The sequence below is a fragment of the Notothenia rossii genome (genome assembly GCF_949606895.1).
Source record: "Notothenia rossii genome assembly, chromosome: 8".
NCBI lineage: Eukaryota > Metazoa > Chordata > Actinopteri > Perciformes > Nototheniidae > Notothenia > Notothenia rossii.
The window spans coordinates 48,966,214-48,985,362 of record NC_136906.1 but is presented as its reverse complement, the minus strand read 5'-3'; the positions used below and the strand labels follow the sequence as shown (position 1 = coordinate 48,985,362).

Genomic DNA, 19,149 nt, shown 5'->3' with positions numbered 1-19,149 from the left:
CCCTTATAAAAACGGTATTGTGCAGCACTCATCCAGATAACATGTGACTGTTACCTGGTTTTGCAAAGATAGCAGCAGAAATGTCATTGGTGATATTTAGACTTTAAAATGCTGCTTGGTCATGAGAGTTGGTGTCGGCAAACAATATTACGAATCCTCTATTCAAACATAATTTTCAATGTGCATCGACATGAAAATAACAAAAAAGTTCATGCTGGACTCAAACCCGAGTCCCAACAGTAAAAATCAATCATGCCCTGCGCGTTATGAGTGCGCCACGAATCATCACGTCCTAACGAATCACCACAGCTTATTTGCTTACATTAACATTATCAACAAGTTCTAGAAAAATGCAACCCGACATCATATTGATAATAATATATGATACAAATGTAAGACTGACAACAATAATAGTTAGTAAAGGATTTATTGATGTGAATGTTTTGAACAGTGAATACTTATTGTAAATCGCTTTGGATAAAAGCGTCAGCTAAATGCAATGTAATGTAATGTGATGTAACAGGCATCAACACAGCGACTGGATTTATGGTTCTCTGGTGATCTGTTAAGACGTGTTGAATGGAGAAGTCTTCATCTGTGTTAAACCGATCCTCCCAGGGCACTGGGACCCGCCCAGGTTAAAATGTGACCCGCCTAGATTAAACTGTGACCCGCCCAGGTTTAACTGTGACCCGCCTAGATTAAACTGTGACCCGCCCAGGTTAAACTGTTACAATTTCTTTGTTAAGTGTTCACTGTTCAAAACATTCACATCAATAAATCCTTTACTAACTATTATTGTTGTCAGTCTTACATTTGTATCATATATTATTATCAATATGAGGTCGGGTTGCATTTTTCTAGAACTTGTTGACAATGTTAATGTAAGAAAATGAGCTGTGGTGATTTGTTAGGACGTGATGATTCGTGGCGCACTCATAACGCGCAGGGCATGATTGATCTTTACTGTTGGGACTCGGGTTTGAGTCCAGCATGAACTTTTTTGTTATTTTCATGTCGATGCACATTGAATATTATGTTTGAATAGAGGATTCGTAATATTGTTTGCCGACACCAACTCTCATGACCAAGCAGCATTTTAAAGTCTTAATATCACCAATGACATTTCTGCTGCTATCTTTGCAAAACCAGGTAACAGTCACATGTTATCTGGATGAGTGCTGCACAATACCGTTTTTATAAGGGATACATGTGTGGTTAGTCTTTCATGTTAAACATGATCGCTGGTAGATAGCCACAGAAATCGTAACACAATTTAACCTGGGCGGGTCACATTTTAACGTGGGCGGGTCCCAGTTCCCTGGGAGGATCACAGTTTAACAAAGATGAAGACTTCTCCACGCTGCTTTCAAACTGTGAGTAAACACCGTGTGCTTCACTTGGAGGCTGTCTGAAGGTATACACAGATGGACTTGGACATTAACTACGATATTCCGTAATAAGTCTGGCAACAATAGCTGGTTTCAATGATTTATTCGAGCAACTCGTTTGTCTTGTTGTAGTCCTCGCTGTTCGCGTCCGGATATCGCCATCGTAATCACAACCTCACACACTGGTACTGGATGTGCATCAACGTGTTCCTAAGAAGCCAAATATACCAAAAGATGTATGTAAACGACAGAAGAAAGCGATCGAAATGTGTATTTCAGTCGAAAGCCACGCACCCCACTGAAACGAGTTGATCGGGAAACAAGTTGATCGGGAAACAAGTTAATCCGGAACACCGGAGGGTCGGCCATTTCTCTAGAAAGTCCCCGACCAAGGGATTTTCCTGAACGATCTCCTGGCGACGAAGGGCAAAAGTCGTCTGCATGAGCTTTTCTATCAAGATGGGGTTCTTCTCACTTTTCTCAACTTCCTGCAATGATAAATGATTGAAATGTAAAAAATGCAAGAGTCATAGACACATGGCAAAGGGCTAACTGTTGAGTACTGGCTATGCCTCAAACGATAGTGCCTAAATAACTGAGCTCGGGTGTCTGACGAGACAGCACACAATTTGCACTTCCACGCCATTGAACAATTTCAACCATGCAACTTCAACAAAGCATGATGATCGGATCTGTAGAAAGGCCAGTTCTGTTCAAGTTACCTTGGATATTGAGTCTCACTGCTATTGTTAAATATGTTCTTTAATCTCGCGTCCAGGAGAGAAGCTTTAAAATGAGACTAAATGGAGTCTCTGAGAAGATTCAAATGGGATACTTTAATAAAAAAAAAAAGGAGCGGTAGTGTTACAGACAGAATATTGTTCAGTCAGAAAACAGCTGTGATCTGGCTCTCATGAGCAAGAGAAGAGGGCGAATCCCTCGTCCGGTGCTGCTATATATATCCTCTGCTGGCTCCTCCCCGCCAGCCGGCTCGCCTCGTCTCTAATGTCCGTTGTTGCATTTAAACAGAGGATTGGTACTTTTCACATTCAATATATGCTTAACACGCCTTTTCTCCTCATATTCTCTGTCATCACTTTTCATGTAACACATTCTAAACGCTGTAATCAATACTCCAAAATATACAGAAAATACTTCACGGCTGGTTTGGTTTCCGGATGTTGTCACATGCTACTCTCGTCTGTAAACAATAATGTATTCAAATAAACTGTACTTTCATTTAATATTCAGCATGGTAGTATCTCGACATCTATAGTTGTAGTGTTAAATCAGGTTTCGGTTTGCACCACTCCATGTCATTTTGCTACTCAATTCACCTCTTTAGGAAATCGTATATTAGCCACATGCTAAATGCTAACCGTAGATGAAGGATTTTCAGAATAAAAGCTTAACTGCTTGTGCACAAGAATTTCTGTTTTTTCATTATAAAAGAGCGTTTAAACTGACGGTATGTTTAAGCTACATTATACCATCAAAACATTGATTTTAATTTCTAACAGTCCCTCCTTACACACCTAAAAGTTGTGTATAATACTGAAATCAATGAGTTCTGTTAAATGTTGTACAATTATGTGCGCCCTTGCTCATTGTGTCCTGCAGAGGGCGATGTTGTCTGCAGTGCGTCCAGGACGTGACATCACTGACTATACCTTGCACTACATGTGGCCTCTACCTTATCCGTTCAGATGTTGTTTGGATCGAGAGCTGAGCGGCAGCACAACCGCATCTCTCCTACCACGATAAATACATATGCCTAATGAAGGCTAAAGGTAGCTGTCTACTACTGAGTTCTATTAAATCTCCACCGCAACGCACTCCGCATAACAGGTTATGGGCCCAGGAATGCCAGTCTAGAGCAAAAAGGTAACAGAAGAACGAGCTGTTAGCTAAGAGAAGCTACTAGTGGGACCTGGATGAAGACGGCGCTGAGAGACTCCCGCGTAAACTGAAGACACGGTGTTTCTACAAGCCGCAACCCAATGTTTGGAGATAAGTGAACTGTATAAAGAGAAGACGTGTTAACGTGGATGCAACGTAAAAAATGGCCGGAGCAGGAACATCCCAGCAGATTTTATTCGATGGAACAGAAGATAAGTATGATCTGTGGGAGACGAGATTCCTTAGCCGTTTGCACATTTTGAAGCTAAAAGACACTATTTTGCGAGTGCCCACGGGTGAAGCCGCATTAGCTGCAGATCCAGGAAAAAATGAAGACTGTTATGCACAGTTAGTGAATGCCCTGGATGATAAAAGCCTGTCATTGATAAGACATGATGCTGCCGAGGATGGAAGGAAAGCCCCGAAATTATTGAGGGAGCACTATTCAGGAAAAAGCAAGCCAAGGATTCTAAACCTGTATACATCATTGACCACCATACAAATGGCAGACAATGAAACTGTTACTGATTACATGATAAGGGCTGAGAATGTAATTGCAGCTCTACGTGATGCAGGAGAGAACATGAGTGATGGGCTGCTTGTAGCCACCATTTTGAATGGACTGCCAGATTCATTCAGGCCACTGGCTGTCCATGTAACACAGAACGAGGATGATGTTACATTTAAAGACTTCAAGAGAAGACTGAGGATCTATGAAGAATCTGAGAAGATGAGGACGACTGGATCTATGGACAGTGTGATGAAGACTAACACAAGGCAAAGTAGACAAGGCACCAAGACACACAGGAAGAATGGAGAAGCCACTCTGACTTCAGTGACTTGTTACAAGTGTGGAGAAAAAGGACACATTAGAAGCAAGTGCACCCAGAAAGTGTGGTGCAGTCACTGCAAGAGCAACACACACACAGAGTCCCTGTGCAGGAAAAAGGGAAAAGAAGACGGAGCCAGGAAGGTTGCAGAGGAAGAAGAGGAGGACAACGGCGACGAGCATCATTGCTTCATGGCCAAGCAGGCAAACAGCGAGAAGCCATCTGGCAACGTAAAGAAGAAGGGCATCATGGTGGACGCCGGAGCGACATCCCACATAGTGAACGATATCGCCAAGTTCAAGAGCTTTGACAACACATTCCAGCCCGACACCCATTCATTCGAGCTGGCGGATGGGACCAAATGCAGCGGGATGGCGCAACGCAGAGGGACAGCACTGATCTATCTGCTAGACAATGATGGACGTCAGCAGAGAGCACAGCTGCATGAGGCACTGTATATGCCGACATATCCACACGATATCTTCTCAGTGGCAAGAGCAACAAATGGAGGAGCGACAGTCACTTTCAAGAAGGGGGACAGCCACATGATCACCAAGAGTGGTAACAACAGGTTTGACTTCCATGAAAGTGGTAATCTGTTTTACTTGCCAACTGTTCAGAAAAATGTTGATAAATGTAATGTGTGTCACGACATGCAAACTTGGCATAACATTTTGGGACATTGCAATTATGAGGATGTACAAAGGTTACTGGGTGTGGTAAAAGGCATGGAGATAAGAGGCAGTGCAGTCAGGCCTGCACAGCTGTGTGAAATTTGTACAAAAGGAAAATTCACCCAGACAAGGAATAGGGAGCCAGACAGAAAGGCTACAGAACCTTTACAGCTGGTCCACACTGATTTAGCCGGTCCCATGAGAACCCCAAGCTTAGAAGGGCACAAATATGCACAGTCTTTTACGGACGACTATTCGGGTGCCATAACTGTTTATTTTCTCAAATCCAAAAGTGATGCAATACATGCCACAGAGAGGTTCTTGGCAGACTCAGCACCATATGGAAAAGTAAAATGTTTACGTTCAGACAACGGTGGCGGATTTACTAATAGAGAATTCAAATCACTGTTAACCAAAAAATAGGATTAGACATGAGACATCTGCACCCTATTCACCTCACCAAAACGGCACAGCAGAGAGAGATTGGCGAACCCTCTATGAAATGGGCAGGTGTATGCTGTTAGACAGTAAGTTGCCAGACACACTGAAATTATGCTGTACAGACGGCAGCCTATGTAAGAAACAGGTGTTACAGTAATCGCTCAAAGAAAATACCTTATGAGACAAGAAGCCAGACATGTCCAAACTTCAGAAATTTGGATCTGTGTGTTTTGCCTACACACAAGAGAAGGGGAAGTTAGATTCCAGATGTGAGCAGGGCATTTTTATTGGATATGATAAGAACAGTCGAGCTTATCTTGTGTACTGTCCAGACACAGATAAGGTCCAAAAACACAGGTTGGTGAAATTCACAAACAAGACAGCCAAAGAGAAAGAAACACAGACACCTGGGTCACACATTGAATGTCAGGACAGAGAGGTACACCCCAGGGTCCTTGACAATGAGGAAAATGTTGATGAAAGAATGGGAAATGCATCAGGTCAAAGTGTTCAAGGTGATGTTTCTGTGGCTGAATGTGAACCGCCAGGCACTGAGAGTGAGGCTAGAAAGAACCCACCGAGAGCTAGGAGAAAGCCAATGCACTTACAGGATTATGAGACTGAGGATACAGTAGACCAACTGGTAACATGTGTAGACTCTTGTTATAGAGCAGTTTGTGACATACCATAAAATTACAAGGAGGCCATAGGGTCAACCAAGTCACGGCAGTGGATCAATGCAATGAATGACGAGATGCAGTCACTAGAAGAGAATGACACATTCAAGATCACCCAGTTGCCTCTAGGCAAAAAGGCAGTGGGGGGTAGGTGGGTCTATACTCTCAAGTGTGATACTGATGGGTCAGACAAGTATAAGGCAAGATTTGTTGCAAAAGGTTACAGCCAAAAACAAGGCATTGACTATGAGGAAACTTTCTCACCTACAGCTGACATGACAACTGTTAGAGTTGTCATGCAAAAGGCAGTGCAGGAAGATTTAGTTTTACACCAAATGGAATGTGAAAACTGCATACCTGCATGCACCCATTGATTGTGAGGTCTATTTGGAACAACCTGAAGATTATGAGAAAAAGTCAAAAACTGGAGAAAAGTTAGTATACAAATTACAGAAGTCCCTATATCAGCGGTCCCCAACCTTTTTTGCGCCACGGACCGGCTTAATGTCAGACAAATTTTCACGGACCGGCCTTTAAGGTGTGGCGGATAAATACAACAAAATAAAATGACAAGACCATGGTATTTTGTAAATATAATAATAAAAAGCCTGAATCCACTGTGTACTTGTATGTAACTTTATTAGCAGCGTCCTCCTGACATTTTTTTTTTTTTTGCGTCCTCCTGACATCCACCAACAACAATAATAATAACATAATAATAACAATAACAACCTCTCTGCCTCGCGCTCTCTGGTCGCTTTGGTAACACTTAAACATACCTTCAAAATACAACATAAAACATATGAAGTTCATGAAAAATACAACTCACCATAACGCTAAATTAATGAGAGCCCTGAGCTTGTTTCTCTGCAATGAGACGGTCCCATCTCGGGGTGATGGGAGACAAAGACACCCGGAGTGTGTTGCTTATGTCCAGTCTATTTCGTGATTTTGTTTTGGTTGCTGTGACTGCAGAAAACCCCGCTTCACACAGATATGATGTCGGAAATGGCAACAGGGTTTTCAGAGCTGCTGTGGCAATCTCGGGGTATTCTGCCATGACTTTTATCCAGAATACCGGCAGAGTTGATGTCTCGAACATCCTTTTCAGGCCGCCGTCATTTGCGATCTCCAGCAGCTGATCTTCTTCTTGCGCGGACATGCTGGATTCGCCCGGTTTGTTGACAAATGGGTCGCGGATCCATTCCTTTTCAGTTCGTGGGTCTTTTGCGGTTGGGAAGTAGCGCTCGAACTCTTTTGAAAGCGAAGACAGGTGATCGTGCACCAGCTGGGAGAATGACTGCTCCGGCTGAGTCTCCTCCAAAATCCCCGCCAATGTTTGAAACATGTCAAATATGCCTCTGTTCACACGTCGTCTCCACAAATCCAGTTTGGCTTTAAATGCAGCTACTTTATCTGCCAACTTGAAGACTGTTGTCATTTTCCCCTGAAGAGACAGATTGAGTTCATTGAGCTGGCTAAATATGTCGCACAAGTAAGCCAGTTTTGCGACCCACTCCTCATCACTGAAATGTGCTGCCAGCGGTGACTTTTTTTCTAAGAGAAATCTTTGCAGCGGCTCTCGTAATTCATACACTCTGGCCAGCGATCTCCCTCGGGATAACCATCTTATTTCTGTGTATAACAGAAGGCGTCTGTGCTCCGCGTTCATCTCCTCACAAAGTTGCTCGAATAGGCGTGAGTTAAGTGCGTGTGCTTTGATGTGGTTGATAACTTTAACAACATCATTCAATACGCTGTGAAGTTCCGGTGGCATTTTTCGGCTCGCCAGCATCTCTCTGTGTATGACACAATGTGTAGATTCACATTCAGGTGCAACCTCCTTAATCCGAGTAGTTAAACCAGACAGCCGTCCGGTCATGGCAGCAGCTCCGTCTGTGCATATGCCGACACAAAAAGACCATTTAAGTTTTCCTGATACGTAATTATCCAGCGTCTTAAATAGTTCTGCGGCTGTGGTTTTGGTTGTCAACGATAGTGCACACAACACATCCTCATGCACATCCTCCTGATAAAGGTATCGCACATAAACAAGCAGTATTGCCCTGTTGTCCACATCTGTTGACTCGTCAACCTGCAGTGCGTACCACGGTGATGTATTAATCCTCTCCAACAACTGTGTCTCAATGTCCTCTGCTATTTCCTCGATGCGCCGCGTGACGGTGCTAGCTGACAGAGGGACCTGTGCTATCTTTTTAACCGCAGCCTCCCCCAAAAGTTCACCGCAAATGTCTTTAGTAGCCGGAAGAATCAATTCTTCACCAATCGTGAATGGTTTTTTAGCCTTAGCTATTCGGTTAGCCACCAAGTAGGATGCTCTCAGTGCACTTGCATTTGTTGTTGCAGAGGCCCTCAGTAATTGCTTCTGTCCTTCTTGTTCCTGCTTTTTTCTTTCAAAGTACTCCAAAGGCTTGTTTTTTAAAGCAGGGTGCTTAGTCTCTAAGTGGCGAAGCAGTTTTGAAGGCTTCATTGCCTCATTGGAGAGCCGGTCACCACATATTATGCACAGCGGGCTTGGTGCGTGGGAATCACCTGTAGCGATAAATCCATATTTTAAGTAGGTCTCCTGGTACTGTCTGTTAAATGCAGCTTTCTTTTTCTTGGTGGGTATAGGCTCTTCTTCTGTCTCCTCACTGGCCCTTTTCCCCTTTGCAAAGAAACTTTCCAAAGACGTCTGTTTTTTACTCATCTTTCTAGCTTGTGAGTTTCTAGCTTGTGAGTTAGCGCGACCGTTAATATTTAATATTAGCGCTAACCGTTAATGTATCACGTGACCACAATATTGACATGTGTCAATCGCATAGGTCAAGCGGTGTCAAGAGTGGGTCACGTGAGTCATAGACGGATGTAACGGGGAGAATTCTGAGAATTTTTCAAAAATAAAAGATTGTTCAGACTCGAATAATAAATAAAACGGAAATAATGAAAGTTATTTATTCTTTCTGTGTGGCCCGGTACTTAACGACCCACGGACCGGTACCGGTCCGGGGCCCGGGGGTTGGGGACCACTGCCCTATATGGTCTAAAGCAGTCAGGCAGAAACTGGAATGCTCTGTTACATGCATATCTCACTGAAAATGGTTTTGAACAAAATCCTGCTGATCACTGTCAATACACAAGGGAAAAACAAAACGAAAAAGTGATTCTGATTGTATGGGTTGATGATCTGATAATTGCTGCTAACAATAAGGAGGTTGTGAAAAGTGTCAAAATGATGCTCAATGATAGGTTTAAAATGAAAGACCTGGGGAAATTAAACAATTTTCTTGGTATAGATTTTAACCAGTCAGAGGGTCAAGTCACAATGTCACAGGAAAGGTATGTGAACAAAATCCTCTCCAGATTTGGAATGCAAGATTGTAGGGTCAGAGAAACCCCATGTGAGTCTAAACTTGAATACACAGAAAATGCTGAAAAAATGGAAGAGCCAAGGATGTATAGAGAGGCAGTAGGAAGTCTGATCTATTTGGCTACATGCACTAGACCAGATTTAAGTTTTGTGGTCAGTAAACTTTCCCAGCATTTTGCTGGACCAAGTGAAGAGCATTGGAGCACTGTGAAGCATGTGTTCAGGTATCGTAAGGGTACAACAGACCGTGGATTATGCTTTAAAAAGGATGTTGCGGGTAAACTGGGCCTAATAGTCCATAGTGATGCAGACTGGGCCTCAGAGGTTACAGACAGACGTAGCACCACAGGGTACTGTGCCATTCTGAGTGAGAGAAGCTCTCTCATTTCATGGAAGAGTAGAAAACAACCAACAGTTGCACTGTCTACCTGCGAGGCAGAATACATGGCCTTAGCGTCAGCCATACAGGAGTGTATGTATTTACAACAGCTACTCAAGGGTATTGATGAGTATCAATATGGGCAAACCAAGGTTTATGATGACAACCAAGGAGCTATTGCACTTGCCAGAAATCCAGTAAATCGGCAGAGGTGCAAACATACCGATATTAAATATCACTTTATCCGAGAAACTGTGAACAGTGGGAGGATATCTTTGGAATATTGTCCTACTGACAACATGGTAGCTGACCTAATGACAAAACCAGCCACTAAGCTACAACTGAAAAAGTTTGCTCAGTATTTGTTTGGCAGTTAAAGTGCAAGAAATGCATATATGTGCCATTGTATTTTTGTTGTTTATTTTGTATTGAAGGCCAAATAGGGAGAATATTTATTTTGTTTGTATTCTGTTATGAAAATGTACCACAATAAGCTAGGATCGAGTGGGGGTGTTAAATGTTGTACAATTATGTGCGCCCTTGCTCATTGTGTCCTGCAGAGGGCAATGTTGTCTGCAGTGCGTCCAGGACGTGACGTCACTGACTATACCTTGCACTACATGTGGCCTCTACCTTATCCGTTCAGATGTTGTTTGGATCGAGAGCTGAGCGGCAGCATAACCGCATCTCTCCTACCACGATAAATAAATATGCCTAATGAAGGCTAAAGGTAGCTGTCTACTACTGAGTTCTATTAAATCTCCACCGCAACGCACTCCGCATAACAAGTTCTTCATCTGAACTTCGCATAGTACATATCTCATATTACAAACATGCAATCTAAATGGAATGGTTCAACAGGCTTAACTTTACAAAAATACAAAATAAATTATTTGCCTGTGCTCAAACATAAAAGTTTTCCCTTGTGCATAACTTCTAGTGTTTGCATTCAATATCTTTCTTCAAAATAGCAGCAATGGCTTGGTATCAGAACATTTCTTCCTCCCTCCTTTCACAGAAACCGTTCTCATACCACGCTCAGTGTTAAGGCACTTGTTTTTACAAAGTGAAAAGAAACAAACCATTTTAGAATAGCAATGATTTATACAACATGAAATCTACCATATTAGAATAGTATAAAATAATAAAGTCAAATAAAATGGACTATCTTAGAATAGTGTAAAATTAATTGGAATAATAAAAATATACTATCTTGGAATAGTATGAAGTAAATTGAAATGGATTCAATCCATTTAAATTTTGCTCACTTCTTCACATGATTTCATCATTTAAAGAATCACATCGGCTGGACATTCATTGATCAATCTCATCTCCGAACCTCCATATCATTTAAACTAACTCATCATTGTCATCAACATCTGTATACGGGGGTTGGTCGTCTTGTTCTGCTAGCATTTGTAACTGTCTCCTCATGAGAAATGTACCCTCCCTCCTTTCATACCATTTAAGGTATGAAAGTAATATGTTCTCTAGAAGGGGCCGTTGTACGTTCTACTCTGGGGTACGGCATTCTAGACAGTCATTTCTGGGAGAAGATTTTGGTCAGTTACAACAGTTGTAGAATTTCATCACTTAAAAGTTCCTACTCAGTACCTTTGGGTGGTCTGTTCTAATGCAGAGATAAAGTCCCTGAAATGGTGTGAAAACTCGTGGAATATCAATTACTCATTATACTAATTTATTTTCAATTCTTGTCTACTTAAATAGCTATGCTAACCCCTTTAACAGTGTGTGGAACCTTGGGTGCCCGAGCATGTGATAATTACTTCCTCCTTTAACAAGGATTTTCAGATATGTTTCTCCTTTAAATAACATCTCTAAATGTCAGGTCATCCCTGATTAAATGGTGTCTTTTAAAACTCATACTCTGGTGCCGTGTGCTCCCTGTGAAGCTGCAAGTAAGATTTAAAACATCTGCAGGGTGGGTTGAGCGACCCCTTCTCCCTGAACGATATTTGTTGTAACAAATATGCACCATCACAATGAGTGATCCAAGGCCCCCCATGTATTACTTCCAATTATATTAGTTTTTTAAAATTAAAATGTGCAATCTCTCTTTGCCCAGTGTCTTTTTAAAACTCTACATCTTGGACGAAAAACAAATGTTATTTCCACCTTAATCTTCCCTCCTGAGGTAATAACCATGCTACAATGGAGAAATCAATACTCTAGATTGGAATACTATCTTTGGCTTGGTACTAGCTCTACCTTTAACATTTTCCATACAAATAAAGATTTGTCTGCTTTTATAGAGTGGTTACTAAAACCATCCCTTTAAACTGTAGGTCTATACTGTAACAAATTAAATCTTCCCCAAATTCACACATGAATAAAAAACTCTTAAAGAATAATTTGTTCATATGATGAAAAGATTGAATAACGTGTTCTACCCTGAGTGTGTTTTTAGGGTTATTTAATAGTTTCCTCTTTCTTTCTTTATAAATTCACCAATTGATTAATTCATGGCTAATACATATTTTTCTTTACGTATTTCTCGTTGGTGAATAAGTGTGTTTATGTGTAAACTCACTCACTCCCGTTTTCCTTCTCTCCCCCTCTGGTTGTCAAGCCACGACCCCCTCACGTTCTGCCGGACCATGCCAACTCCTCCGTCCTTTCCTCTCCTCCGTCCACCTTCTCCTCAGTCCATCCGCTCTTGGATCCTTCCGCTGTAACTCTCTTCAGTGTCCCAACTGCTTTGCTTTTCATCTCCTCCTTTACAGTCTCTACTTTGTTGCATGGAGGGCGTATTCCGCTCTCATGTCCCACACTCTGCTCTTGTGCCCAAATCTTGTGGCTCAGCTTGGAACTTCATGTCCTGTGGGGGACCGATGAGAGTGTGCCTTTTTATGTCACCTGTAGTTCTGGATTTCTCAGGTGGAGATGGTTCAGCTCTGCTTCTCTGTCTGTTCGATGGAGGAGGAGGAGTCTTCCGTGGTGAGGTCTTTTGTCTGCTTGGAAGTTGGGGTTGTAGCGTTCTGACAGGCGGAGAGATAGAGAGAGAGAGATCTCGGGACGCATTATCTATAGTTAATTTTAACACACTGAGGTAGAATAAATCCAACCTTTTCCACTCTGTTTTCCTAATCTTACTATCCATCTTAGTTGTTAAATGTCATCTAAACACAATTCATGTATACTAATAATTTTACCATATCCCTAAACATTGCTTTCACCCACTGTAACATGTTTACTCCAATTAACTCTTTCAGGAAACCATTTTCTTCTATAAATTTAAATACCTACATGTTTCAAGCACCACATATTTCACACTATAAAAGAACGTCTCCATATTTTCTCCATCACTTTAAATCTCACTGTTATTTAGAACCGTAGTAGCTTTGGTGACTGGACATATCTGCAATGTCGCCACTATCTGCTGGGGAATCTTGTTCATAGAGTTTGTACATACAAAGCTGTACTTGTGGGTTAAAGGTCACCGGTCGGTTGTTCATAGCTTAACAGGGGGTGTTTCTGGTACGGACTAAAACATGGATCCAGTGTATTTAGAGATTCCCCTAATCTGTAAATCCCCATCACTTACATATCCCGATCACTTAAACCCGTCTCATCATTTGATACAAGAACTGCATATAGGGCGGGTGAAGCATCTTGATTATAACCGCCTCTTGTTTGGGACCGAGTATTTCTAACTCCTCCTCTTGTTGCTCAGCTGATCTTTTGGCTCTGAGGATAAGTGAAAGTCTGTGAAACACAGCTGGAGTCTTGTTAGTGATGTGGGCATCCTCTATGAGTGAACTAATGGTTCCATGTTTTACTTGATATTGTACTCCCCATCCAACCAGAAAGGTGCCAAGTGTAATGAGCACAATCAACAATGCTATTCTGCCTCTTATCCCTAGGGGACCCCACAATTGGTTTGGCTTTGTTCTTGTCATCATCTCTATTTTATCCCTGGTTGTGTCCGTTACAGAATTTAAATGATGAGTACAAAAATAACATATACAAAAGATTGGACTCTTTTTCAGATGTAAAACAAAAAAATAGGTTTTCACATTAATGTACTTTCTATAAAAATCTATAGACAATTTGTCTTTTGAGCTGTTTCTATCTTTATCTTATTTCTATTTATTGTTTTGTTCCAGCTCTGCCAAATCAGTCCTAACTCCCAATAATGTTCTTGAAGTTGCCAGTGAAGGGTGACAATGTGTGAGGTGGTGTCAATTTGCTCCTTTTTCTTTACCTTTAAACCGGAGCGCGTGTGAAGTTTGTTACAACGTTTCATGCTTCCGTCCACCGGGGATGAGCCCACTGTCTTTTGTGAACTTTCACCCTCACCCAATCACCTGGCCGAACAGGAGTCTCTTCTGGTGTCTCGTCTGGTATCTCTCTAGTTTTCCTAGCCTGTGTAGACAAAACTTGCATAATATTACTCAGAGTTCTGACATATTCATCCACTTCTATTTGTCTAATATCTAAAACTGGACCACTCCCTCCTTGGAGAAGGCCCAAGCTTCGGCATACCTCTTGTTGTTATGAGACCTATTGTTAACTACATGTTATTATTTATTAACTACAACGTCACCGAATCAACATATCTGTATAATCATGACACTCCCTCCTTTGAGCATAAAATGCTCAATTAATATTGCAATGATTACCCTATTATGAACAGGACATGTAAAACCCATACCGTTGCATTAAATAAATTTAAATTCTCCGTGTACCCACAAGGCGTACAAAAATATCATATGATGTATGGCTTTCTGATGGCATAAACGCATATTCACAAAACATTTCCCATTAGCACTTCTAATAGTTTACTTGTTTCAATAATGGCTTTTGTCATGGTATTATGCATCATCGTTGCTGCGAAAAACAATACCCCTGGTGTCGCTAATGCGTCTCAATAACTCTAGGATTAGAGGATTGGTTGACACTGCTGAACTAACATATGATAAAATAATCTTTCTCCAAACTGGAGGGAAAATATGAACTATTCTCACAGAGAGTGACCTGCATGAAGGGCTGGTGCCCCTCACTCAAATGAGATATTGCCTTACGCACTACACTATAAATCAGTAAAGTTACTCAAGAATAAATAAATAAAGACTGATTCTTGAAACTGTTGTAAAAACCCTACAACTTCTTCATCCAAGCTCTTAATCAGTGTTATGTTATTTAATCTGCGGCTCATGCCTTAAAACAGACACTTCAGACCGATTATAAAATTGTGTTTATGAGAAAAATGTAATCTGACTCCATAAATCACATAATTGTTTGATTAAAAACTGCACTTCTGGCTAAGAATAAATGAAGTTCCCCTTTAAACACAGCCCCGGTCTTCTGACGGGGTCTATCTATGTACTGGCTGGAAAATGTTGGGCCAGTCTCTGTCGCTCCGTCACAGTTCTCCCGCTAACAGTCACTCTCTAGTTCAGCTGGGTTCTTGTTGACTTCTTCACTGGTTTGAGACAAGCGACCCTATTGGACACCTCCCTTTGTAGCCAGACTTCACCACAGCAGAATTGAGTTTCTGTTTTCAGGTCTGGACAGCTTCACGTCAGGTGTATCGCCGCCCCTTGCATATTTTGGTTGGAAGCCCATCGTCTTGACCTCACTAGTTGTGTGGACACAATAGTTTTCTGTGTGGGGGAACAACATCACTCGTAATGTATTTTCCCTCTCATAATTACAAAAATAGTCTGTTAAACTTTCTACTCTGCTACTTCTACTCTGTGGATGCTCTGTTCGCTTCTTTTGGACACCTTTTTTATAACTCTTAGTGTGGTTCTCTTATTCTTAAAGTATACATTACATACATACATACATACATACATACATACATACATACATACATACATACATACAATTACCCCAAACATATGATAATTTTGTTGTGTATTTTTGTCCTTACCCTTAATGTTAAAGGAAAGAAGGGAGAACAATGTTGACAATAATTTATATATCTGGCTACCTTTCTCATGTTTTTAAGGTTTCCCAAAACCGGAGAGAGGAGGCGGCAGTGGGAAGTTGCCCTAAGAAGGGACGGTTTTGTTTCCTGTGGCAGGACACTGCTCTGCAGTGATCACTTCAGTTGTGAGGACTTTGACAGGATGGGGCAGACTGTCCGGCTTAAAGATGGTGTTGTGCCAACAGTATTCAACTTCCCAGCTCATCTTCAAAGGGTATGTGTATCATTGGCCAACAAGAATTCAAGGTGTATAAGATTGATATATAAATATGTGATTAAATGTCACACTTTAGTTTTTCTTTCTGCAAGTTTAGGAATAAATAATCTGTTGTGTATTACAGCACATTTTAAACACTCAAAATGTCTTTAATTATGTTTATTTTAGCCGGAAGCAACAAGAAGCACAACCACTTCAAGAAGAGCGGAAGATGAACCTCAGCCTGATGTTGTGAGTATTCTGAATGTGTCCAAGACCAGAGAGATGGTCATTGATTTCAGGAGGGTGAGGACGTCTCCTCTACCCCTGTGCATTCTGGGAGAGGATGTGGCTGTTGTGGAGGATTACAAATACCTGGGAGTGCACTTAGACAACGGGCTGAACTGGAGGATCAACACTGACGCTGTGCACAAGAAGGGGATGAGCAGACTCTATTTTCTGAGGAAGCTGAGATCCTTCCACGTGTGCAGCAAGATGCTGGAGATCTTCTACCGGTCTGTTGTGGCTAGTGCAGTCTTCTTTGCTGCGGTGTGCTGGGGGGGCAGCATAAGAGCCGGTGACACCAGCAAAATCAATAAGCTGATCAGGAAAGCTGGGTCTGTCATCGGCATCAAGCTGGACCCCTATGAAGCTGTGGTGGAGAGGAGGACACTGAACAGGCTGTTGTCCATCATTGATAACCCCACCCATCCTCTCCACCTGCAGCTGGACAGTCAGCGGAGCTCCTTTTCCAACAGACTGCTGGAGCTCCGCAGTGCCATAACTCTGCACAACAAATCACCTCTGGCTGGAAGATAACTCTCTGCTCCATAGTTTCTCTTGAATATAACCACATTGTACGTTTTACACATATATAATCTGTTCAATATTTAACATTAATATTCCATATGCCTTATATTTATGTATATTATATATATAACATCCTGCCAAACTCAACATGTATATTTTCCTCTTTATTTTTCTTGCTTTTTTCTAATTTATTGTAAAATGCCTTGTCCCTTATGCTGCTGTAACTAAAAATGTTTTCCCAAATTGGGATCAATAAAGTACCATCTTATCTTATTTTCATGTGGAATGTCACTAACAAATGAGAGCATCATTTGGCTTGTCATATTAAATCCTTTATCTCGGTGGTACCCAGGAAGGTCTATGATGGTGTTACTAGGAGAGCCCAATATAATTTGAGGTGGTACTCTGTGTAAAAAGTTTGAGAACCACTGGCCATCTCACTTGCTCTATGTCACTCATACACTTGAATAAACATGTGCAAACATTGAAACTATACCCAGGGGTTGGCAACCTTTACAATCAAAATAGCCATTTTTGTCCAGAGCCTCAAAACATATTTTTGCCTTATAAGGGGACAAGCCTATTAAGATCAATTTCTTAAAAGTACGCGTCTAATAATGTGTCTAATAAACCCATAACATGGTTGTGAAAGAATACCAAAGCTGCGGCTAGACGATGATTGATTGTTGGTGTGCCATGTGTCACTGTGTGTCTTATTGGTTTTGTGTTATACTGTATTTTATTGTGTGCAGCTGGTCCTTATCTCCAAGACACATTTAAAACAAATAACCTTGAACCTTGAAGCCCCATCTCTCCCCATCTGCCCCTGCTTCCTACATCCCCTCCACACCAAGTTGTTCTTCTTAATAATAAAACATTTATTTTGGGGGGCCGCCTTTCATAACACCCAAGGACACCTTACAGGGCATAGGGGCAATATAGGGAACAATTAAAACAGTGGATTTAGTGAGATATCAGCCGGGGTAAGACAAGAAAAACAACAGTAAATGGACTACAGAAGGACACAAAAGGACACAGGGTACAGTTTATATTATCCTTGGGCTTGTTTCGACTACAAGAACTCAGCGCACCGTGCTGTGAAGTGGTAACATATTTCAAAGGTTCTGGATTTGTTTACAAATGTAGAAACTAAATACAAAACTAGGACGATATGAAGATCTGATGTCAAAAATAATTGTTATAAATGACACAGAACTGGCCTGTCTGTGAGCTCATTTTATGTTGGTTTGGTTCTTCTGATAAAGGTGTGAATATCTAAATAATATACCACCATATGCTATTGTCATTAGTTGTGTCCCTGTTCTTCAAGCTAAGGCATTGCTAAATTAACAACTCTTGGCTTACAGAGTGGTAACATGAGACCGATTTGTATATATAAAATATAAATACATTTTGATTTTATAATTTATTTTAAATATTAACAATACAATAACATAAATGGAAATATATACACCGGCAAATATTTAATATAAATACCTTGTTATTCCCTCTCTGTGTGTATAGCTATTGCTTTATCTGCTTAATGTTATTTTCATAAGAAAGTCCATGATTATAAGTATGCAGTATCATAACTACATCTTTGATGTTTATAAAAAACCAAACCGTTTGAAAATTGGTTGAAAATTGAGCAAGCTATGGTTATTTAAATAGTAAACCATAATGTTATGAATGAGAGCACTGCCTGTAGCAAGATGGCGGCCATGTGGCAACGTCGATCTCCATTGGCCAGCAGCGCGGGTGAGTCATCTAGTGTTTATATATATATCTATGATGTACACACACACACACACACACACACACACACACACACACACACACACACACACACACACACACACACACACACACACACACACACACACACACACACACACACACACACACACACACACTGAAGGATTATTTGAATTATTTGAAGGATTAAAGTAACGTGGTATGGCAGGAAAGTTCAATCTGGTATATTCCTTTTAATGTCACCTTATATATATTCATGTGTGTTAAATTAGAAGGGACAAAGTATCTTTTCCCTCCCCCAATATATTGAGGTGAAGTCCTTGTGTTTAGAGAGAGGGGAGCATGGGACACCCTTATTTGGAGATAGTGCCAATACGCTGGAATGTTTCCCTCGTAAAAGAAGGGTGTGCGTTACACAATCTTGTAGCAGATGTGTGTGTGTTTTCATTGCAGTAAATATAAGTGCTACATGATTACTGGTCAACTATACCTCTGTTCTTATTCTTTCATGTGTGGGTACTAAATGGCTACAAAACATTGTGGAGAAATTAGCTTAAACATCTTTTATTACTCTATATGAAATGGAAGCAGTTTTTTATGACAGGGACGAGAGAGTTGGGGGAGGGGACACATTCCGAAGAGTTTCAGCATGTCAATTATCAGGGGAATCGACTTGTTTTCAATAGATATGTGTGGTTGGTTACTTTGTATTAATAATAACAGTATGTGTAAAGGAAGCTGGAAATATACAATGTGAAACCTTTTATTTGA

At 41.1% G+C, this 19,149-nt stretch overlaps 1 protein-coding gene across 1 annotated transcript; it reads left to right on the top strand.

Moving 5' to 3' along the window:
* Positions 1-15,627: 15,627 nt before the first annotated feature.
* On the top strand, positions 15,628-17,368 carry LOC307015222 (uncharacterized protein; the record flags this gene model as incomplete). Its single annotated transcript, XM_079643715.1, has 2 exons — positions 15,628-15,831; positions 16,003-17,368. 2 exons carry the CDS (start codon positions 15,628-15,630, stop codon positions 16,630-16,632), a joined length of 834 nt encoding a protein of 277 aa, XP_079499841.1. The 3' UTR covers positions 16,633-17,368.
* Positions 17,369-19,149: the final 1,781 nt, after the last annotated feature.